At 53.5% G+C, this 23,480-nt stretch overlaps 1 protein-coding gene and 1 long non-coding RNA gene across 4 annotated transcripts in view; one reads left to right on the top strand and one right to left on the bottom strand.

The window, feature by feature from the left end:
* Positions 1-23,480, top strand: part of VEPH1 (ventricular zone expressed PH domain containing 1) — a 57,060-nt gene extending 33,580 nt beyond the window's left edge. The window contains exons 9-15 of the mRNA XM_050978124.1: positions 600-809; positions 1,760-2,154; positions 10,286-10,425; positions 12,185-12,319; positions 16,340-16,457; positions 22,183-22,319; positions 23,162-23,480. Coding sequence (XP_050834081.1) covers positions 600-809; positions 1,760-2,154; positions 10,286-10,425; positions 12,185-12,319; positions 16,340-16,457; positions 22,183-22,319; positions 23,162-23,398 — 1,372 coding nt within the window. The 3' untranslated portion in view covers positions 23,399-23,480. The remainder of the gene's footprint in view (positions 1-599; positions 810-1,759; positions 2,155-10,285; positions 10,426-12,184; positions 12,320-16,339; positions 16,458-22,182; positions 22,320-23,161) is intronic.
* On the bottom strand, positions 16,936-17,559 carry LOC127059922 (uncharacterized). 3 transcript variants are annotated; one of them, XR_007778271.1, is made up of 3 exons: positions 17,329-17,559; positions 17,164-17,262; positions 16,936-16,998 (listed from the first exon to the last, which is right to left on the bottom strand). It is a non-coding gene; the product is annotated as an uncharacterized LOC127059922 (long non-coding RNA). The 3 variants fall into 3 exon arrangements; XR_007778272.1 differs by having other exon boundaries at positions 16,969-16,998; positions 17,197-17,262; XR_007778273.1 differs by having other exon boundaries at positions 16,969-16,998; positions 17,197-17,262; positions 17,362-17,559.

The raw sequence follows: 23,480 nt of genomic DNA, 5'->3' as shown, positions 1-23,480 counted from the left end.
CAACCCAAACCATTCCCTGGTTCTCTGATTCTGGGATTTTAAGACAAACAGAAGGAATCCAAAACAGAACTACTTGCCCTGCAGTCCTACAAGTTCATTTTAACTCTTCATTTTCTCTTTGCTCAGCTGGAGTCACACTGCTCATAACTTTTCCTGAGTTTTAAAAGGTATTTTTCTTTCTCAGAGGGCAGTAATTCAGTAAGAACTGCATGTACTTTGGTCAAAGCTTTAAAACCACAGAATTCTATAAAGTCTGCAAATAGTTTGACTTTTGCCTTGTGAAAATAATGCAATAAGTTAGTGTTTAGCAATTTTGAGAGGATGGTTTGAGTCCAGATGAAAAACTTTTGACTGTGAGGGACTGAGTTGTGATTTGCTGGTGCTTGGCAGTTTCCAGTCCAGGGTTGTCAGAGATGTTCAATGCTTCTGGTTCACCAGAGATGTTGATCTAGAAGATGTTCCTGAAAATAACCTCAGGGAATCTCTGTTTAAGCATAATTATTTCACCAGATCCAAACCACAAGTCCCAGGCACAGACACAGCATCAGCACAATGAACAGAGTGTGCCAGAGTTAAACCTCTGCTTTCTGCTTCCTCAGGGTGGAAAAGGACCCTGAGGCAGAATGTCCTGTGCCACTGGATGATTTAAAATCTGTCGTGAACGGCAGCGAAGAAGATGAAAAGCTGCAAGTTAAAATCCAGGCTTTTGAAGAGAAAATAAATGTGGACAGCAGCACCCCTGGCTCAGTGAGGAGATACAGCCTGGGCCAGGTCTCTAAAGAAGAAAGGAAGGATATGAGGTTTAACAGGTATGGCTCTGGAAAATGTGTGAGGGCTTCAGGGAGATCAGTTCTGTCACAAAACTTTAACCAGATGGGGAGGGTTTGGTCTGCTCATGGGATACCCACAGGCAGCATAACCCTAAATTTAACTGGCTTTTGCATCCATGAACTTAAGGGCTAGATGAAATCTTTCCAAATCCCAGAATCCCAGGATGGTTTGGGTTGGAAAGGTCCTTAAAGCTCACCCAGTGCCACCCCTGCCATGGCAGGGACACCTCCCACTGTCCCAGGTGCTCCCAGCCCCATCCAGCCTGGCCCTGGGCACTGCCAGGGATCCAGGGGCAGCCCCAGCTGCTCTGGGGAACCCATTTAATCTTTTCTGTGCCCTAAAGTAGCTAAAAGGGCAGGAAAAAAGCCAACCCTGCACTGAGATATCACAGACAGGAAGGTCCTGAGAGCTCTGCTGGGTGTTATCACTAACAGTATTTATCAGTGGCAGCAATGTGACCCACAGGCTCCTCGGGCTGTCCCTGCCCCTCACAGAGCTCTGCTCTTCCTGCTCCAGGATTTGCCCTTTCAGCCACTCCTGCCCTCTTTGCTCCCTCCCTCCCCAGCAGGGATGCAGGGCAGGAAGGGCTGGAGGGAGGCAGGCTCCTGGCTCAGTGAAATTGCTGCTTGCCTTTTTTATGGTGGATTGGCACAGCAGCCACACCACCCCAGGGCTCCAGGGTCCTTGCAGAGGGGCTGCCTTGCTCCCCCATGGCAGATGGTGGGATATGTGGATATCATTTGGATATTGTTCCATTTCATTTGCTTATTGAAGCTGAGGCTTGAGCCTGGCTTAGGAAATGCAGATTTCCCAGAAGGTTCTTGCCCCTTCTGCCCTGGGCTCTCTGAGGGAGCTGCACAGGGCAGGTTTTGGGGGGATTTTTGTGCCTTGCCTCTATTCCAAACCCTTTTTCCTTTCCTCCCTGCAGGTCCAAGAGCCTGGCCCTGCACACACTCAGGGTGAAGGGGCTGAGCTCAGAGGGAGGGACAGAGGAGGACAGTGGGGACATCCCTGCTGGCATCTCCTTCTCCGAGCTCTGCCTCAGCCAGGAGCACCAGCAGGTGCCCTCTGGGGTGCAGCCTGAGCCAGGGCACCTGGGGAGCTGCCTGCTCTCACAGGCAGGGGCTGATGAGCCCCAGGCAGCCAGTCTGCCAGAGGTGACCCTGGAGAAGACCCTGGAGGGAAGGGCAGAGGCAGCCACGGGCCCTGAGGAGCACCAGGACAAGCTGTACCTGCACCTGAAGGAGAACCTGGGCAAGGTCAAGGAGTTTGTGCTGGAGATGGGGAGGAGGATTCCCATCCCTGAGCAGTGTGTGATCGAAGGTGAGCAGTCTGAGCCCCCCAAGGGCTTCTACAGCCCCCCAGACCCCCCCAGAGCCCAAAGGGGAGCAAAGACCCCCAGCACAGGCTGGGAGGAACATCAGCTGTAGAATGGAATTCCCAAAGGGAATTTTTTGAACCCTTCCAGGATTCATTTCCTCCAGGGACACATCCCGTGCCTCTCCCAGACTCCCACAAAGGCTCAGGTGGACATTTCCTTCTGGATGTGATGGGGACTGAGCCCTGAGGGTGGCAGAGCCTCTGGGCACAAGGGCAGGGTGGGAAGGGACATTCCCAGCTCCAGGCTGGGTTGGTTTGGGCAGATCTGGGGCTCCTTCCTCATTACCAAGTCATTAAATCAGCTGGGACCCTGAGGGCAGCTCATTCCAACCCCAGAACTCCCTGGGGGCACAGCAGGGTGAGACCCCCATGGGCTGGGCTGGGCTGGATCCCATCTCACCAGTGCCTGGGCTGCTCCATCTTGGCTGCTTTCATCCCTGGTGGGTCTGTGATCTGCTGCTCTTTGAAGTGAGTGCTTTGGGCTGGGCTGGGCTGGGTCTGGAGCCTCCTCCTTTATTCCCTCTGAGGTGAATCTGGGTGCATCCAACCCCTCAGAGGTGGCCATGAGCTGTTCACAGCCCAACCCTTCCCTGGGCCACGTTGATCCCAAAGAGCAGCTGCCTCAATGAATTAAATTAAATTAGATTTAATAAATTAAATTTCCAGTCACTTCAAACATCACCTTCTAACTCAGCATCACTTCAGCTCCAACAAGCATCAACTGAAGTTGATAAAAGATTTATTTCTTTCCTTTCTCAGTGGTCAAGAAGTGGAAAAGCAGTTTCCACTCATAAAAGGGATATAATTCTTTCTCTACATATATTTTAAAAGGTGAATTTCCTAAATACCTTGAATTCCAGGGTTAGTAGTTGAAATAGTTATTTGGTAGAATTAAGGATAAAACTCGTGTTGCATAAAATTCCAGTGAAAACATGAGAGTGAACAATGTGGTTTTTGAAGTGCTGAGTGCTCTGACCCCACATTAATGAAATCCCATATATTGAATATTTTTTAATGTATTGCTCAGTTTCCTTTCTGCAATACCTCTTGTGATACATCCCAGGCACGTGACTATTTCTAAATTCATTCAAACCATTGTAATTTCCTGAAAATCCTCAACTAGCATTCCTAGGGAAATTCCTTGAGCAGGGACACATGTGCAGAGCAGAGATTTATGGGACTGGTTCTAAATCTGCTGAAGAAATGCAGCCCTGCTCATTCCACAGGGGACAGCTCTGTTAATATTCCAGATATTGCATAAAGCTCTCCAAAAACCTGCAGTTATTGCACTTCAGAGATCCCCAAACTCTATCAGGGCCCACTCAAAGGCGTGTTTTACATTTCACCAACGTGTTTAGCAGAAAAAAACAAGATTAGAAAACATTAATAAATATAGTTGGCTGATTTTATGGTGGCTGTGAGGGAGTCTGAGCTGGAAATTTAATGTGTGAGACAAGGAAGGTATGAAAGGATAAGAACCCCAGAGCAGCCCCTCGTGACAGAGCATTTGGAGGAAATTGTGGCAAAATGTGTTGCAAGAGTGCACATTTCCCAACCTTTCCTTTCCTTGCTCAGGCCTTTCCTGGGATTGCAAGTGGCAGCTCTGGGGGACAGCAGGGTGTTAGTAAGGAGGAATTCAGAAGAATTTCCAAGGGGTGATGGGCCAAATTCTGCTCTCCAGAGTTCCACCCCTGCTGGCATTTCTGCTGCTGGTGGTGTCTGACCTGGGGCAGCCTGGCTGGGAATGGGGAGAATTCCTCAATCTTAAGCCCAGGCTGGGGGCTCCTCCAGGAGGGGCTGTGCTGGTGAGGACAGAACCTTGGGAATGTCCCAGTTTTCCCGCAGGACCCTCAGATCTGGGCACTAGTGACACAGGGGAAGGTGTCCCTGCCAGAGCTGGAGGGGCTCTAAGGTCCCTTCCAACCCAACCCATTCTGGGCCTGCCTGCATTAATTAGAGCCTCAGTTGGGAGCATAAAGGATGAGAGTGGCTGCAGGAGTGTGAGGGAAATCAGAGCCCTCCATGTGGAGGTGAATGGCCTCTGCAGCCTGGAAAGGGGATTTGCAGCATCACAGTGACTGGGAGGATTGACTGAGTGTCTGCCCCCACCCAGGTGCTGGAGAACACGCCATGAAGTTGTCAGAGACAAGTTCAAAACACACAAAATAGGCACCTCTGCTCTGCTAAATGCTCTGTGATTTGCAAATTGGCTTTTTTGCTCTTGAGTCAGATGTTTGCTGTGTAGGTCTTACCCCTCACGGAGTAGTTTTGCTTTACAGGGTGTGATTTGCAGGCTCCTTGTTGACTTCTAAGCTCATTCCATTTATATTCCCTGTCCAAATGGATGCAATATTAACTGGAGTGTCAGATTTTACAGCTGGGAAGGGCTGCAGGTTAAGAAGTGTCAGGGTGGATCCATGAACTGTCTGAGACAGTTTGAAGATGCCTCGTACAGACCTTGAAAAATTGCCATGTCAGCCCTGTTGTTTAATATTTACTGTTTTTGGCTGGCTGTGCCTTGGGCAGGGGAGAGCTGTGAATTGGGTGATGATCCTGCAGCAGGAGCAGTGCTAGCACTGGGCTGTGGGCCAGAAGGTTTTATCCTAAAGAAAAGGGCTAAGCTGGGGGTGTTTCACAGAGCAGACAAGCTGCAGCACCAGACTCACGTGCAGGAGGGAATTTTTTTGGAATAACACTGCAGTAAGAGAGGGGATTTGAGCTGGGGCAGAAAGAAGGAACCCAAACCCACAAAAATCCATTTATTGGTTCAGTTCCTGCTTTGCTTGAAGCCTTGTGCCCTGACCCACATCTCTGACATACCTGATGCAATTTGAGGCTTTTTTTTATGTCACATTCATCACTTAAAGCCACTTAACCCTGGGGATCTTTTCCTCAAAAGAAGAGAAAAACAACGAGCCACCATATTTGTCAGGCTCTTCATTTTCATGGAGTTCAGCAGGGATGGGTTGGGATGCTGTGTTCTCCTGGTGGATCAGGGTTTCCCACCAGGATTTCTGATCTGCTCTCCTTGTTCGCCCCCCCTGCCAGGACAGTGCCTCAGAGCCATGGCCCTGTGTACCCTGCCCTTGGCAGGGCTGGGTGCAGCCATTCCCAGACAGGACCTGCACAGCTGCTGGGTTTGGGTAGAGCAAGGACAGGCCCTTGTGTTCTGCTCCTGCCCTGCTCCATTTTTGGCTAATTTGGTTAAAAAAGCCACCATTAATTCCCAGAGCTTTGAATGTGGAGTGAGCTGCTGGAAGGAAAGATCTGATGATATCAGTGTGCCAGGGATGCTGGAGGATTTGCCATCTCCAGGCTCCTTTTGGAAGGACAGACCCTGGGACACCACGGGATCATTTCCCCTCGCTCACTGAGGCCAGCTCAGCCACACCCAAGGAAAAACATGGGAACCATTTTCCAGCAGCCCCTGCTGGCTGCTGGTGCCATGCAGGAGGAAATCCATGCAGGGAGCATTCCCTGGCACTCCTGGCAGAGGGGGAGGCAGCAGGGGGAGCAGGTTGCAGCCTGCTGGCCCCCAGTGTGGCTGTTATTATGTTTTATGTGGTACTGGGGGCTAATGGGGACCAGATGGCGGCGTGGATGGAAAAGCTCATTGCTCCCCTGCAGTGCTCAGCCCTGCTCAGCCCTGATGGGTTCCAGCATTCCATCAGCAGCCCCTGATTGGGAACAGATGGGCCTCGGGTCCTGCCGGGGATCACAGAGCTGGGCAGGCTCGGGAGGGCATTCCCAGGGAGCTGCTCTGCAAACATCAGCTGGCATTCCAGCCACCAGGGCTGGCATTCCAAACTCCCCAGGGACAGGGAGGCAGGGACATGGCAGTGGCACTGCTCAGGATGGCAGTGTCACAGCTCAGGATGGCAGTGCCACAGCTCAGAATGGCAGTGCCACAGCTCAGGATGGCAGCTGAGGATGGCAGTGCCACAGCTGAGGATGGCAGTGTCACAGCTCAGGATGGCAGTGCCACCGCTGGGGATGGCAGTGCCACAGCTCAGAATGGCAGTGCCACAGGTGAGGATAGCAGCTGAGGATGGCAGTGCCACTGCTCAGGATGGCAGTGCCACAGCTCAGGATGGCAGTGCCACAGCTCAGGATGGCAGTGCCACTGCTGGGGATGGCAGTGCCACAGCTCAGGATGGCAATGCCACCGCTGGGGATGGCAGTGCCACAGCTCAGAATGGCAGTGCCACAGCTCAGGATGGCAGTGCTACCGCTGGGGATGGCAGTGCCACAGCTCAGGATGGCAGTGCCACAGCTCAGGATGGCAGTGCCACCACTGGGGATGGCAGTGTCACAGCTCAGGATGGCAGTGCCACCGCTGGGGATGGCAGTGTCACAGCTCAGGATGGCAGTGCCACCGCTGGGGATGGCAGTGTCACAGCTGAGGATGGCAGTGCCACAGCTCAGGGTGACCATTGTGCTCCTGGTGATCCACGTTGTCAGACCAAGGAGAGATTCCCAGTGCCACAGCAGAGTGTTGGGGATGTGACCTGTCCCCTGGCTGCCCTCACACACGTGTGGCACATCCTGGGGCTGCTCTCCAGGTGGGCCTCACCTGGCAGCTGGGACACTCCTGAGGGTGGGGGCATCAACCAGAGGGCTTGGGGCAGTCTGGTCCAGGGGAAGGAAGGGGAGGTAGAACAGGAGCTTTAAGGCCCTTCCAACCTAGTCTGTAATTCTGGGATAGTTTTATGGCTTCTGAGCTCCTGGATCTGCCCCTTGGATGTGGAGTCTGTGCTGGGTGCCTCGTTGTTGGTGCCCACCCCCATCACAGCCCAGCCTTCTCTGCTGGTGTAACTCACACCCAGGACTGAGTTATGCCCTGCACACAAAGTTAGTGTGCTAAGAACAATGTAAAGCAGCATTTCTTGAAGCTGCTCGCTTTAAAAATTGCCCTCTCCTCCCATAAAATGTATTTATTGTTTGCATATTTTTTGTAACCCAAACTGAAGAGGTCAGGCGAAGGAAACTGAGGAAGCTGAAAAAGCTTAGACCCAAAATTTAAAAAGTTGCATCCATTTCTTATTGGTTCCATGTTTATGCATGGATTTGATTCTATTCAGGAAATTTATGAGCATACTTTTACTCCTATTAACAGATTTCATTTAATAGTAAAGGATCACCAATGTAAATCAAATAACACATTAATTGTTCCCAGAGCCAGTGACTCTGTACCCTCCTGGTTCAGCCCAGCATGTGAAGCTGGAATAGGTAACAATTAACAGCTCTGCTGACATTCTTCTGGTTGTATTTCGTTCCTTTTCCCCAGGCACAACCACTCAGTTGTGAACTTTAAAATTGCAACATATATTCCCTTGTTTCCTGTAGGAGGAAGGAGTTATTCCCTTGCTCCCTTGCTGGAAGGCAGAGACTCGCCAAGAGCTGGGCTGAGAAATGTTCCTTGGCTGAGGAATGTCTTGACCAGCCTTCGGGGGCATTTGGTGACTCTGTGGGTGGGTTTGTGTCTGGTGGTGCTCCTCACTTGCTCTCGTGTTTCAAAATCCTTCTCTTGTGGTGCTTGGACTCTCCTGCCAAAGCTGGGGAAGGAGGAGAACCTGGCAGATAATGAAAGGACAGGAGAAGATGGTCTTAAACTGCCAGAGGGCAGGGATGGATGGGATACTGGGGAGGATTCCTGGCTGGGATGGAATTCCCAGAGCAGCTGTGGCCGCCCCTGGATCCCTGGCAGGACTCTGGGGCTGGGAGCACCTGGGACAGTGGAAGGTGTCCCTGCCATGGCAGGGGGTGGGCTGAGATGATATTTAAAGTCTCCTCCAGCCAAGGCACTCCATGATCCCAAGGTTCTGCTGCCACTGGAATAACTGATATTCCCTGTCAGAGGTGGATCCTGGTGGTTCTTCAGGAGCTGCTGGAAGCTGCACGTAGCAAACGTGGGCTGCTGCTCAGCCAGTGCCAAACCCAGCACATCAAACAGAGCAGAGCAGCCCTGAGGAGCTGCTCAGCTCATTCCAGAGCCTGGGAGAGGGTCTGGGAAGGAGCTTTGTGCAGAGGTAGTGACAAATGGGTGCTGCACTTTTCCAGGGACTTGGTGCTCAGCCAGCCAGGGCTCTGCTCTGGGGCTGCTGTTGGTTTTGGCACGTGTCCTCAGCCTCCCTGTGCTCCTCAGTGTCACCACAAACCCTTGATAAGCACCTCCTCAGGAGCTTCTCCAGAGATCCTTTGCCATTTTTATCTGCAGCATTCAGGAAGGTCCTTCCCTGCCCCCCAAGCAGATCCTACCTGGAGCCTTTTCTCCCCACGGCTGCAGCTCTGCCCCTTCTGCTCCCCGGGGTTCTGTCAGTCCAGGTGTTTGTACCTGGGAGAGCAATGGCTGTGTTCCAGGGAAGAGAAGGACAAGCTGCCTGCTCCTCTTCACCCTCCTCTTCACGTGCTTTGGGGTCATTTTTAGCTAAGAGTCATTTCCCATCTTGAAACATCAACTTTTCACACACATGGCCCCAGGCCAAGCCCGATTTCTGCTTGAGTGCATGAGTGAAGGTTATTTCAGCATCTGTGAGGGGTCTGCAGTTTGGAGCAGCATCTGTCAGCAGCCTCCTTGGGAATGTCATGGTGTGCTTTCATGTGCCCCAGGATCCAGGATGGCTCTCATTAACCCCTCTGGCTTCCCAGACTCCTCTGTTGCAGGGAACACGAGCACTGGCAGGTTTGGGTGAGAACTGGCAGGTTTGGGTGGTGAAACTCAAGTGTTCCCCACAGCCAGCAATCCAGGTGTGGGCATTTTATGGCATACTCCAAGAGAAGTGGGTTCCTGCCCCGTTTTTCCCTGCTGGGGTGTGTTGCTCATGGGCCAGCCACGCAGGGATGTGAGTCAGTCTCGTGCTGTCCTGGTGAGTCACCGTGGGGAGAAGGGGGAAGGAAGAAAATGCTCAGAGAAAATCTCCTGACTGGAAAAATGAGTTGTGACTTTGGAGAAAACGTGAGTAAGCAGAGATGGTTCCTGGATCTGCTGAGAAGGAGAGGCTGAGAGCAGAGGCAGCCTGTGTGTCCCCACAGACAGGTTTGAAATGCTCAGTTTTAGCATTCTCCATCTAACCAAGATGTGAATGCAGAGGAGGGAAATGTGATAAGTTCAGTGTTTGTGTAAAGGTGTGACATGGGAGGAATGAGTTCACCAGAGGTACAAAAGAATGTGTTGCCAGGAGAAAGTGTCAGTGTCACAGATTGTCATGGAAAATGCAGAAAATCTCCAAGTGGGATGCTGGAACCTGCCAGAAATGCTACAGAGAGGCCAGGTGGCTGTGAGGCTGGGAGCAAACCCCAGAAGCTGGCCAGGGGAAACCATTTTATCATCCTCAGACAGAGCTCTTTGGGTTTGCTGAGGAAATGGCTTCACATGGACAGAGGGCAGGGATGGATGGGATTTTGGGAAGGAATTCCTGGCTGGCAGGGTGGGCAGGCCCTGGCACAGGTGCCCAGAGCAGCTGTGGCTGTCCCTGGATCCCTGGCAGTGCCCAAGGCCAGGTTGGACACTGGGGCTGGGAGCAGCCTGGGACAGTGGGAGGTGTCCCTGCCATGGCAGGGGTGGCACTGGGTGGGATTTGAGGTCTGTTCCAACCCAAACCATTCCATGCTCTATAATATTTAGCAAAAGCAGAATTGTGCATCTCAATTTCCAGTTCAAACCTTCACCTCAGCAGGGATCCCACAGGTGCCAGCCCCACCTGGCTGGGGGCTGCCAGGGCAGGGCTTTCCCAGCAAGCTCTTTAAATAGGATAAGGGACCCACAGTTTGGATGGACCTGCTGGTTTGATATCCCCAACACATCAGAAAGCACAAGGGCTATCAACAGCCTGGCTGGGCTGGGCTGCCCCTCCTCATTTGGCTCTAAAGGGTTACAGGGTGAGATCTGAGGCACTGAACACTGAATTTCTCTCCTCCTTTGAGGCTGCAGACACCTCAGTGCCCTGCTGGCTGCAGGAGTGCCCCAAATCCTGAGTGGAATGTTTTCCCACGTGGCTCTGGCCCCCCCAGCATGGGCACTGAGTTTCCTCTCAGCTTTGGAGCTGATTTTTACATCCCCTGTTTGCCTTTGCAGATGCTGTTCAAAGCTGTGTGGCAAAGCTGTTCTTCAGCTGTCCCCTGAAGGGCCACTACTGCCTGTACAGCAAATCCAGCTTCACCCTGGTGAGCCAGCAGCCTCCCCTCTGGATCCACATCATGTTCCTGTTCCAGCAGGTGAGTGAGGGCCACGCCAGCCAGGGCCCCTCTGGGCTGCTCCTGTGCCACCTGGACAGGAATGTTTCGTGGTTGAACTCATCACATGCACCCCTAACTCACAGCCCTTGGGACCCTCAGGAACTCGTTCCACTGGGCTGAAGTTGTTCTGTGCTTTATGAGTTCTTTTCTGGTAAATACCCCAAATTCAAACTGGCTGGGGAGATTACAAAGTCTGGGGATAAAAAAGTGGGACCAAAGCATATGGTTCTTATTCAGGCAGAACTTCCAGGTGCCTTGGAAGCAGCCAGGATTTGGCAGTGGATTTTGGGGGAGCAGCACCTCCCCCAAGGCTGCAGGAGGGGGTTGGAGGGGCAGAACCCACCGGGGTGTTACTGCAGAGGTTTGGACTGAGCAGACTTTGTAAATCAGCTCAGTGCTGTTCTACCACCCTTCAGGTGACTTTCCTGTGTTTAATTTTGTTTCCAAGAACAGCCCAGTACTTGCACAAGTGTGGAATTTCCTAACAGGTTACAAATGGTGTGAAACTGAGAGAGACCCCCACATTCACACTCCAAGGTGCAACAGGTGGGGTTTGAGCTGAAATACAGTGTTCAGTTTCCTACCTCACACAGAGCCTTTCAGTGCAGCCCATCCCATCCTCAGGCAGCCTTGGGAACACCCAGGATTTATCCAAAATGAACACAGTGAGGGATGCTGTGGATGGAACAGCCTGAATTGCTCTGCCCTGTGTTTTTTCCTAGAAATAAATACTTTTCAAGAACACTGGTCAGTTAATTTAAAAAATAATAATGAAGAGTTCTACTGTGTTTCAAAACTCTTGGATGGAAATTGGGAAATTATTAGTGCAGGACAGCAGGATTAGGCTGGATGGGTTTGCTCAGACAGAGGAGACAGAAAGTCCATCCAGGAGTGCCACGTTCGAAGGACATTGCCCATATTGTGAAATCAAATATTTGCAGTATGGAAAATGAGATGTGTTGTGCACTCCTATCTTGGCTCCTGCATGTGAATGCATTCTTTAATTGAAAGATCACGGAGGAGATTGAGGAGAGGCACAAAGGTTCCCAGGCACAGGGCTGCTCTGTGAGCAGGGGTGCCACAAACAGCTCGGGCTCTGGGAATGCCAGGGTGGAGCCTCCCTGTCCTGGGGCTCAGGGAGCTCTGAGGGGACAGCACCCACCCAGCAGGGTGGCATCCTGTGCTGTGCAGGGGCTGAAACCCCCTGCAGTCCGTGCTGACTGTCCTGAGGAGCTCTCCCTCCTGTGCTTCATCCTGCTCTCTGTCCAGGGCACTCACAAGCTCTGCTCATGCTCCTCAAGGACTGGGGAGCTCCAAACCAGCTCCCACAGCCCTGCAGGGGTGTCAGGCACCCCTCCCTCTGGCTGGAAGTGCCAGGTTTTCCCAGGGGGATGCAGCTCCCCAGGTCTCTGTGTGTGGTTCACAGAGACCAGTGCTGCTGACTGGTGATAAATTCACATTTCAGTACAGAGCCAGGTCGTGTAGTGGCCACTGAAGGGAATCCTCAGAGCTGTGGGGTGTGCAATAAGCTTCAGAAGGCCCAGAGGAAATGAGAAGTTTGGTGTTGCATCCAGCTGTGAGCCCATGGATCCATCAGAGCCCCCGGGCAGAGCTGGGCTCACCCCTGGCTGTGTTCCTGGCTGTCCCACTGGGAGCACAGGATGCTCTCTGGTAACAGCTGAGGGAAAAACCACCTGAGGGAAAAACCACCTGAAATCATTGCCAATGTTTCCTGCAGAGCCTGCTTGCAGAACCTTTGTCCATCCAAAGCAGCTCTGTGCAAGTCCTCAAGGCCCTGTGGGAGAAGACTCAGCTCAAGGGCACGCACAGCTTTGAGAGTGCCATGATCCAGGGCACCTTCCCACAGCAGCAGGTAAGGGGTCACTTTCCTCACCCATTAAAGAGCAGGAGGACTCAGCCCTGCACTCTGCAGCCTTTTCTCTGCTCAGGGGTGTTTTGTGCTGGGCTTTGAGAGGTGCCCAGGCTGGTCCCCCACCCCATCCCTGACCTGACCCGTGGCATGGAGAGCAGGGCTGCTCCCTGTGGGTTTGGTCCTGCCCACAGTCTGGAGCTCCAGGCTCAGCTTAGCTGCTGCTCTGGGGTGCTGGGCAGCCCTTGGAAGTTCACCCAGCTAAACACTAAAAATCCAGCCCTGGATTTTATGGAGTTATTTGTCTGCACATGTGCCATTAGTTACCCCCATCAGCTGAAGGGATTGCAGCCCAAAGCTCTTTTCTGTCTCCAGGATTTCAGTGAATGCTCTTTCCAAGCTATTCATCAGCTGCTGGGAAAAGGCCACTGTAGGATTGGAAAACAAATATCTATTTATTCCTGAGCATCCCCATCCAGCTCAGTTGGATGAAATAAGTTGTCAAACATGATTTTAAAACACTCTCTGAGAATATTGTGGGCATGAAGATGTCTGGTGGAATAGGATTAAATTACCAACTATGGCTGCTTTAAAACCAGAGTTCTGCTGGGAACACCTTCTGAACTCCCAGGACAATGTGGTGAAGGAGTGGGAACTCTTGCTGGGGCTCAGAGTGGGGCACCCCCACATCTGAGAGCAGCTTTGGGGCCAGTTTTACTCACACAGAGGAGCTGTGCTAAGGATCTGAGCTGCTGTTGAATCCAGGCCTGGCTGATGCAGAGGCTTTGGAGCAGCTTTGCTGCTCAGCACAGGCTTAGCTGGAGCCCTGGCAAGCTGCAGTCAGCCAGAGGCAGAGCTGGTGCAGGGGGTGGGGGGCACAGAGCTCAGGGCTGTGGCACCAGCCCCAGCTCAGGGGCTCTGCAGGGACCCTGGCACTGCTCAGGTGCAGAGCCCAGCCTGTCTGGGGAGCTCTCCTCACTCCGTGGCAGTACCTTGGGGTGGAGTCTTGGTTTATTTTGGGGTTGGGATTAAATGTGTGAGATGTTTCTTGTTGGGACTCAGATGTTTGTTAGATGTTTGTTCCTTATCCATGTCACAGCCTCACAAACCCTGAGCTCTGCAGCACTTCACTCCAACAAACTAAACATGGAGCCCCATCTCTCTCTGCAAGGCCTTTGAGGGATGAACTGCCCAATCAAGAAATTACACCTCAATTAGTTTCACTTTTAACCCAATAACCAACCAGCCCTGCCCTGCAATGGGGACTTTTTATCCAATTGCACAAAGCCACCCAAACCCAGGGAGAAGAAAATGAAGGAGAAGGAGCAGCCTCTGCCCCAAACCCTCCACCTTGCTTTCTATCCATTACTGTATTCTAACCCCTCAAACTCTGAGTTTCCCACCTGTGATATCACACCCTTCTATCCCAACTCCACACCCACAATCCCAGTGCCACCATTCCATTCTGGGATCCTTCTCCACAGCCCCAGGTCAGTGCAGGGTTCTCCTGGGGGTCAGTGCCTGGCAGCACAGAGCTCTGAAATTCTCAGTGCCCAGGGCTCCAGCACCTCAGAGTTCCAGAGCAGCAGAGCAGGGAGGGGATCCTGGTCTCTGCAGGGTCTGGGATCCAGCAGGGGTTGGAGCAGGGAGCAGCCCTGGGGGCTGAGGACAGAGCTGGAACCCCCTGAGCTGCTCTGGCTCTGCAGGTCCCCTCCTGGGCTCTGCTGCTGGATTGACTTTCTGGGTTGGTTTTGTTCATTAACACAGAACCAGAGCTTGTTCTGGTTTCATTTACTACTGAGCCTGAGTTTGTCTCTAGTGCAATTTCCATTCAGTTTTCTGGGAATGAGGACTAGGACTGCCATAAAGAAGGTTTTCTTTTCTTTTGCAATTCCAAAAAAATCTGCCTGGAACATTCCCTGCATGACCTAGTCCTTACTTTCCTCAGCTTCTGTCATAATTGCAATTTGTCATCTCAGAAGTTCTTCTCGCTGCTAGCAGGACTTCAGACATTGTGAATTATTGGACACATTATTGTATTTGTTGGTGTCATTCCTCTGCCAGTAGTCCAGGCAGCAAAATTCTGGGGGTGTGGTTGCTTCATTAAGTACAGAACTTTTAATTTTCAATTAAACCTTGAAGTGTGTTGATGCAAAGGCAGCATCAACATTGTCTGCTAAATTTGACACTAAGTTTTATGCATTGTGTTCTAGCAGAGTGTGAAATGCCTTTTCAGGGTGGGATGGGATATTGGGAAGGAATTCCTGGCTGGCAGGGTGGGCAGGCCCTGGCACAGGTGCCCAGAGCAGCCGGGGCTGCCCCTGGATCCCTGGCAGTGCCCAAGGCCAGGCTGGATGGGCAGCCTGAGACAGTGGGAGGTGATAATTTATTTCCAATATGGATTCTAAAGCATTTTTCAAACCTGGAGAGCAATGTGTGACATCAGTGCCTCACTGCAGACTGAATTCTGAGAAATGCCTTCAGCTCTGGTGATCCCTGGAGCTGCCCTGAGCTCTGGCTCACACAGAGCTCGCTGTGTTCCACTGGGCAGCCTCTCCATGCCACAGAAAACATTTATTTATCCATTCAGCACGGCTCCAGATGTGCCAGGAGCAAAGCACTTCCAGATGTGGCTCCTCCCAGGCTGCCTGGGCTCTGCAGAGCTCCTTATCAGAGCCCTGAGTGTGCCCAGCACAAGGGAGCTGCCTGAGCCCTGCTGGCTCCTCTGGCAGCCCTGAGGTGGTGGCTCTGCTCTCCTGGCCCCATGTGGTGCCCTCGGGGATCCCTTTGTTGCTTTAAGAGCAGAATTAACATTTTTGGGCTCTGTTCTCCCCTCTCCTCCCTGTTCACCTGGCAGAAGGAAGGGCCACCTTGGCACGAGGGGCTCTCTGAGCTTCTCAGGGTGATGGGCACAGGGATGAGATAAATCTCTCCTCTCCAGTTAGGCTTTTTCCTCCTGAAATAAGGGGCTCCTTGCAGGTTATTTCAAGTGCTGGAGCAGGCAGGTTTCTGCACTGATATTTCAGTGGGAGTTGCTCTCTTTCAGGCTGCACTTGCCTCATGGCAGCCACCACCAGATTTTTCATGAGATGGGGAAGCTCCCAGGCTTTCTGTCAGCCTTGTCCCTGTGTGCTGTCATGTCCTGCCCAGCCCATGCACTGCAGTGCCTTTGTTCTGCCCATCTTGTGTCCCCAAGGTGCCACAGCAGGAGCTGGGGGCAGGACAAGGCACTGGCTGTGCCCTGCTCCCTCTCCTTCACTGCAGCCTGCCTGGCAAGGCTGCAATCCTGCATCCATCCCTTCCCAGCCTGTGCATCCCTTCCCAGTGGGATGGGGTTTCCTCCCAGTGCATCAATCTGTGTTTTCCTCCCTCAGCCTGTCCTCATCACTCTCGTGCTCCAAGGTGGGAAAAGTGCTGGGCCAGGCTGCTGACAGGGGCAGGGGAGAGGAAAAACAAATCCCAGACCACCCCCCGCCCATAGTTCATGGATCAGCTGCTACTGCTGCTGGAAAGAGAGACCTGTCCTGCCCAGCTCAGTGCCCAGCTCAGTGCCCTGTCCTGCCCAGCTCAGTGCCCTGTCCTGCTCAGCTCAGTGCCCTGTCCAGCCCAGCTCAGTGCCCAGCTCAGTGCCCTGTCCTGCCCAGCTCAGTGCCTTGTCCTGCCCAGCTCAGTGCCCAGTCCTGCCCAGCTCAGTGCCCTGTCCTGCCCAGCTCAGTGCCCAGCTCAGTGCCCTGTCCTGCCCAGCTCAGTGGCCAGCTCAGTGCCCATTCCTGCCCAGCACAGTGCCCATTCCTGCCCAGCTCAGTGCCCAGTCCTGCCCAGCTCAGTGCCCTGTCCTGCCCAGCTCAGTGCCCAGCTCAGTGCCCAGCTCAGTGCCCAGCTCAGTGCCCAGTCCTGCCCAGCTCAGTGCCCTGGCCCCTTGTCCCTCTGCAGGAGACATGGGAAGGACCCCCTGTGTCCCTCTGGATTTGGGGTTCCGGTGCTTCTTCACCTCCTGAGTTTGGTTTCTCTCCTCCCCCCCAGGAGCTGGAGAACATCCAGATGCACCTGGAGGAGGTGAGGTTCTTTGATTTGTTTGGCTACAGCGAGGAGGCAGGAGCCTGGCAGTGCTTCATGTGCAACAACCCCGAGAAGGCAACAGGTACAGAGGGGTCCTGCCTCTGCCACGGGGGGCTGCAGAGCCTGGGGTGAAGCTCACTGCTCGTGCTGGGTGCCTGGCCGTGGTGGGGGAAGGGAAAACCAAACTTTCCAGTGGCTATTTTAGTGGGAATTCTCCATTAAACTCATCTTTGGTGAGGGAGTCAGCCCAAACCTGGTTTGGTGTGTGCTTAGAGGGACACAACCCCAAATCTGCACCATCCCTGAGCCCTGGGCAGGGCTCTGCACCCATCCTGCAGTGTCCAGAGACAGGACTGCACCTCCTGCACCACATCCCAGAGACAGGACTGCACCTCCTGCACCACATCCCAGAGACAGGATGGCACCTCCTGCACCACATCCCAGAGACAGGATGGCACCTCCTGCACCACATCCCAGAGACAGGATGGCACCTCCTGCACCACATCCCAGACACAGGATGGCACCTCCTGCACCACATCCCAGAGACAGGATGGCACCTCCTGCACCACATCCCAGAGACAGGATGGCACCTCCTGCACCACATCCCAGAGACAGGATGGCACCTCCTGCACCACATCCCAGAGACAGGATGGCATCTCCTGCACCACATCCCAGAGACAGGATGGCATCTCCTGCACCACATCCCAGACACAGGATGGCACCTCCTGCACCACATCCCAGAGACAGGACTGCACCTCCTGCACCACATCCCAGAGACAGGACTGCACCTCCTGCACCACATCCCAGAGACAGGACTGCACCTCCTGCACCACATCCCAGAGACAGGATGGCACCTCCTGCACCACATCCCAGAGACAGGACTGCACCTCCTGCACCACATCCCAGAGACAGGACTGCATCTCCTGCACCACATCCCAGAGACAGGACTGCACCTCCTGCACCACATCCCAGAGACAGGATGGCACCTCCTGCACCACATCCCAGAGACAGGATGGCACCTCCTGCACCACATCCCAGAGACAGGATGGCACCTCCTGCACCACATCCCAGAGACAGGACTGCACCTCCTGCACCACATCCCAGCTCCCCTGGAGCCCACCCAGGTGCCACAAGTCAGGGCACATTGGCACAGAAACAACCCCTGGTTCCTGCTTTCCTCACTCTCAGAAGTATTTGCTGTAATATAATTTACTGCACAGTGCACATTTAGGGACATGTTTAAGTCTTACAAAGGCAGAATCCTTCAGCTGTATTGGAAGAGAGGGTGAGTGGGAAATGGGGAAAACCAGCCTTTTTCCCAGGTCTAAGCTCCTGGAGCCCTTGAAGCTTTTGAAGCTCTCTGGCAGGCAGCAGTGCCAGGTCAGAGCCCTGACAGGCAGAGGAATCTTGTTCTCAGATGCTTTCTGCCACTCTGTAAGTCTGACCAGTCCTGGCCAAGAATTTGGACTATTTTGGCCAAGTTTTTGAATAATTGGCTGTTTCAGAGATTTATTCTAGCAGTTAGTGTCTCTTCAGACTGCATCACCCCGAATTTAGGAAGTCTTGCAGGAGAGGCCAGCTGCTGCTGCAGGCTGGGCTGCCCCTGCTCACCCCATGGGTGTTTGAGCCTCTTCTCCTTCCCCAGCTCTCCTGGGACTCCAGGACCAGGACAGAAACCCTGCTCTGAGTTAAAGCTTCATCTCCACAGAGCTCTCAGTGTGGTTTCCATCACGTCAGGGATGTTGAGTGATGAGGAAAACGAGACTCTTGCTTAAAATGTCAAAGCTTAATGAAGCAACTTAGGTCTGAGTTTCCAAAGACATTTAAGCAGTCCAGCCTTGCCTCACTCCTGCTCTCCTGGCTGTAACTGTCCTTTTCATCAGCAGTAGCTCTCTTTGTCTCACTTTAAAAGAATTTTTGTAAGAAAGGCTCATTGTGAGAATCATGATTTGCTTCTGAGCTCCAAAGGCCTTTAGAAAACCAAGAAAATAAATTCCCTGAATGGGTCATGTGAAAGCTGAGGAAGGCAACGTGGAAGAGGGAGCTCAGTGGAATAAAAATTTGCAGGGAGTGACAACTCCACCTTTGTGTTGGTGCTGCAGAGCTGTGGCAGAGTGGGAGACCCTGCAGGGTCTCTCTGGGTGTGTAGGATCTGACACAAGCAAGGATTTGGAGGTCTCCTTGGACTGGTAAGGAATTTAAAGGCTGTGAAGCATCTTTTATTTTCATTCCAGAGTGTGAAAGACCCTTTGACATCTGAAATACTTCTGAGAGGCGAGAAAGCAACTTCTTCCTCTCAGCAATTCTGTTTAGCAACCAAATTCCTGTTGAAGAAGGAATTCAGAGGCAAATTTTTTTCCTGTTATTGTCTGCAGGGGTTTTGTTACATTTTTTGGATGCTGTGGTGCAGGATGCCATTTATCCTCCAGACTTGGGCAAACACTGCCTTAAAGCCCTGGCCTTGCCTTGGGATGGAATTCCCAGAGCAGCTGTGGCTGGCCCTGCATCCCTGGCAGTGCCCAAGGCCAGGCTGGACACTGGGAGCACCTGGGACAGTGGGAGGTGTCCCTGCTGTGGCTGGGGTGGGGTGAGATGATATTTAAGATCCTTTTCAGCCCAAACCATTCCATGTGTCTGTGATTCCTGTTTGGCTGTAGCTGGGAGGCATTTTGGGGCTGGAAGCTGATCCTGTGTGGAAAGAACCTGTGAGGCTGAAGCAAAGTGATGATGCACCCACAGTGACAACTGGAGAAAGTTTGACTCCTTCTCATGCATTCTTCAGTGCCAAAGCATGACTTGTACAGCCACACTTCTCCAGAAGTGCTGTTAAATCACCCTGGATTGGCTTCTCCTGCTCTGAGGAGCAGCATTCCCACAAACCCTGCTGAGCTGCCCTGGGCTCAGGGCAGGAGCAGCAGCTCACAGCATTCCAGCACAGCCACCAGGCACCTGGAGGGCTGGAAAGCACCAGGATTCCTCCTGTTGGGACAAGCTGCCTGCTGGGAGCCTCATTCCAGCACAACCCCCTGGACTGGGAGTTTGGCTCCACCAGCTCTTGCACAAAACATTCTGCAAAACCACCCGAGAGCCGGCGAGGGAATTGAGGGAATTCCAGCTCCTTCCCCCTCTGGAAGCTCACAAAGACAGGCAGGGATCCCTGGGGGCTGCAGAGGAGCCGTGGCCAAGGATCTGGGATTGGGGATAAACTGAGGGTGTTTGGGAATTCCTCTGGAAAACTGCAACTCCCTGGGGAAGCCAACACCACCTTAGCTTGGGAATACATTTATCCCCTCCTGCAGTGCCAGCTAGCCAGAGAAATGAAGGAGCCCAGCTCTAATCCTCACTGGGAAATCATCAAAAGTGGGACCCAGCAATGGGCTCCTTCCAGGTTTTCAGCAAAACCCACGGTGGTGATTAATGGAAGAGAGGGAATCCATATTCCCTGAGGTTAATTGCATTTCTCTGCCACACATTCCATTCTTTCAAGTTCATAGGGGTTTATTATCACTGAGATCATTCATGAATTCTTGTGGAGGATTTTATGTTTCATCAAATTCAAGATTTAAAGCTTTGGGTTTTATCTGTCTCAAGTTCATCTTGGAAGAGTTTGGAGGGTTTTTAACTTTTTATTCAGTGCCCAAACTACTTCGAGCTGGGTGTGTTGTAGTTCTGCAAAGAAAGCAAGATGGAAAATAGAAAATTCCAACAGACACATCAACAGGAACTACTCAGGGTTAAGCTGGAGTCAGTGTGTCTATATTAAGAGGATTTAAGAAAAAATAGGTGTTTCAAGACTTCTGGGTATTTCATGACCTTTTCAGTCTGAAAGGGGAGAGATTTAGAGGGGACATTGGACAGGAATTGCTCCCTGTGAGTGAAAGCTTTCCCACCGTGAGGATATCAAGCCCTGGCAGAGCCTGCCCCGAGATGTTGAGGGGATTTTTCAAGTCCCACGTGGATAAATCCATGAGCAGCCCAGTCTGACCCCGTGGGTGACCTTGCTTGGAGCTGGAGGCGAGACCCCTCCAGCTCTCCTCCAGCTGAGCTATTCTGGGGTTCTGTGAAGTCAACCACAAGGAAAATAAGCAGAAGGGCTTAGAAAAACATTGGAAAAGAGCTTTATTCCTATCTTGCTTGAATCTCTCTCTCCTAATCAGCCCCTCAGACACGCTGGCATCAGATTCATTACGGCCACTTTGGAAGCTGCCACCAGAGCTCCCCCGGGCTCCTTTGTGGATTCACAGGAGAAGTCCTCTGCTAGCATTGCCTAAAGCCACTGGCTCCTTACAGATATCAACATTTCTCAGCAAACCCTGGATTTGAAAGATTCTGGCCATAAAAATTCACTTTAGGCCAAAATTGCACATTCACTTCCCTTCTCATGTTGTGCTCCTGACCACAAACTATCTCACTATCATCTGGTCCCCGAGCCTTTTGTGTTTTACCCCTCCTAGTTTGGTTCAAATATGTTCCTACAGCTCTGGAATGGGATTGAAGATGTTCCTGTGGAACCAGGAGCCAGGCAGGGAACAATATTTAACACAATTACAAAGCTTTTAGTACGGGGGACACTAAAGTGTGGTTCTGTCCCATTAAAGAGCAGGGGGGGAGAGGGTGCAGCCCCAAACCAGCCTCCTGGGAAATGCATCCCCGTTTGCAGTGACAATATCTGTCCAGGGAGGAAGAAGCCCTGTGCTGTGCTCTGTCCCATGCCAGGCTGGGTGCTGTGTTTGGTGCTGGCACAGAAATATCCAGGAGAGTTGTGGAGTCAGGGCTGCAGCGGCCGCGGGGAGCAGAGCACGGCCCTGCCCCTGCCGTGGCAATCCCAGCTGCAGCTCCCTCCGGCACTGAGGCTCTGCCAACCCCCTTTTCATTCATCCATCTCCTTCCAGGCGCTCCCTGCCTGCACAGACAGAAATATTTATGGTCTTTCCTGAGGAAATTGCACGAGTCCACAGTGCACCCCCCGCCAGCCTCGCTGCCAAGGAAAACAGCGCTGGGGGAAGGACACGTCCTTCACCTCCAGCTGATGCCGTGTCCTGGCCTTGGTTTGCCCTCTTCCAGACAGGGGCTGGGGCCCAGAGGGCCATCGAGCCTTTGGCACTCCCTTGGGTGGCACTTGGGCACCCTGGACACTCAGGAGCTGCCGATGGCCGGGAAGGCTGTCAAGGAAAAGGGATGGGGGGCTGGGAGAGGAGCCAGCCAGGGATCACTGCCCCTCTGACAGATGCTGGGATGGGCTCCAAGGCAAACACCCCCTCCAGAACATCCCTGCTCAGACTGCCTGTGCCTGCCCTGCCCTCTGGTCTGTCTGGTCCTGTGTGTCCTGGCCATCAATGTAAAGACAGAAGAGAAAGGAAAAAGAGACCCCTAGGAGATATCAGGGCTTTAAACTGCCAGAGAGCAGGGTTAGGTGGGATCCTGGGAAGGAATTCCTCCTGGGAGGGTGGGCAGGCCCTGGCACAGGGTGCCAGAGGAGCTGTGGCTGCCCCTGGGTCCCTGGCAGTGCCCAGAAGTGCCCAAGGCCAGAAATGGGCACTGCAGGGCTGAGGAGTAACTGGGAGGTGCAGTGGTGGGGAGAAGTTTGGGATGGCTGAGGGAGTAGGAGAAGAGATGGAAGAGGGGTCTGAGCTGTCAGCTCCATCTGCTCGGCCTCCCCACAGGCTGAGCTGTCTGTGTGAAGTGAGAGCTGAGTGCTGGAGGCTGGGAGGATGAGGAAGGCAGAGCGACCTTCCTGCAGCACGGAGAGCCTTTGGCTGGGAACAGGGAGGGCAGCACTAACCCTGGCCGTGTGCTCCCCTCCCCAGGCATGAACCAGGACGGGCAGCCCCTGATGGAGGGCAAGCTGAAGGAGAAGCAGGTCCGCTGGAAGTTCATCAAGAGGTGGAAAACGCGCTACTTCACCCTGGCTGGCAACCAGCTGCTGTTCCGCAGGGGCAAATCCGTGAGTCACCGAGCAGCCCTGCCCTGCTCCCTGTCCCTGCTCCCTGCTCCCTGCACTGCCCCCAGCCCTGAGCTGCTCCCTGCCCTGCTCCCTGCCCTGTTCTCTGCCCTGCTCCCTGTCCCTGCTCCCAGCCCTGAGCTGCTCCCTGCCCTGCTCCCTGCCCTGCTCCCTGTCCCTGTTCCCTGCCCTGCTCCCAGCCCTGCTCCCTGCCCTGTTCCCTGCCCTGTTCTCTGCCCTGTTCCCTGTCCCTGCTCCCTGCTCCCTGCACTGCTCCCGGGGCTGCAGCCCTCACATCTGCCCATGGTGCTTTCCCCATGGCCTGGCACCCCTCAGCTTTGCCTGTTCTGGTTTTCCCAGAGGTTGTCACCCCTCAGCTTTCCCCTGATGCTTCTCCCACTCACAAAGTGCGTGGCAGGGGACACCAAGTGCAGCCAGAGTGCTGCTCAGGAGCTGTCACTGCTGGGTCCCCAATTTTCATGGGACATAAAGAACCAACTCATTCCATCCCCCTGCCATGGCAGAGACACCTTCCACTATCCCAGGCTGCTCCAAGCCCCGTGGCCTTGGACATTTCCAGGGACAAGGGCAGCCACAAGATGTGGCAGCAGCAGCTGGTGGCACCTGGGAACATCTCCACAAGGAAGGACGAGTTCACAGAATGCCAGAGTGGTTTGGGCTGGAAGGGACCTTAAAGCCCACCCAGTGCCACCCCTGCCACGGCAGGGACACCTCCCACTGTCCCAGCCCTGTCCAAGCCAGCCTGGGACCCTGTCAACAGCCCTGGGCAGTTTGTGAGGGCTGGTTCCTCCCCGGGTGACCCTGCCCTGTCCCCCGTGCTGCAGAAGGACGACCCTGATGAGTGTCCCATCGAGCTGAGCAAGGTGCAGAGTGTCAAGGTGGTGGCCAAGAAGCGGCGGGACCGGAGCCTGCCCCGAGCCTTCGAGATCTTCACGGAGAGCAGGAGCTACGTGCTCAAGGCCAAGGACGAGAGGAACGCTGAGCAGTGGCTGCAGTGCCTCAACGTGGCCGTGGCCCAGGCCCGCCAGCGCCACAGCCACGAGGCCACCACCTACCTGTGACCCCTGGCCACCACCTACCTGTGACCCCTGGCCACCACCTACCTGTGACCCCGGGCCACCACCTACCTGTGACCCCTGGCCA

Source organism: Serinus canaria, chromosome 9, assembly GCF_022539315.1.
Source record: "Serinus canaria isolate serCan28SL12 chromosome 9, serCan2020, whole genome shotgun sequence".
Taxonomy (NCBI): domain Eukaryota; kingdom Metazoa; phylum Chordata; class Aves; order Passeriformes; family Fringillidae; genus Serinus; species Serinus canaria.
The sequence above is the reverse complement of the archived record's forward strand: the minus strand, read 5'-3'. Positions and strand labels throughout refer to the sequence as shown.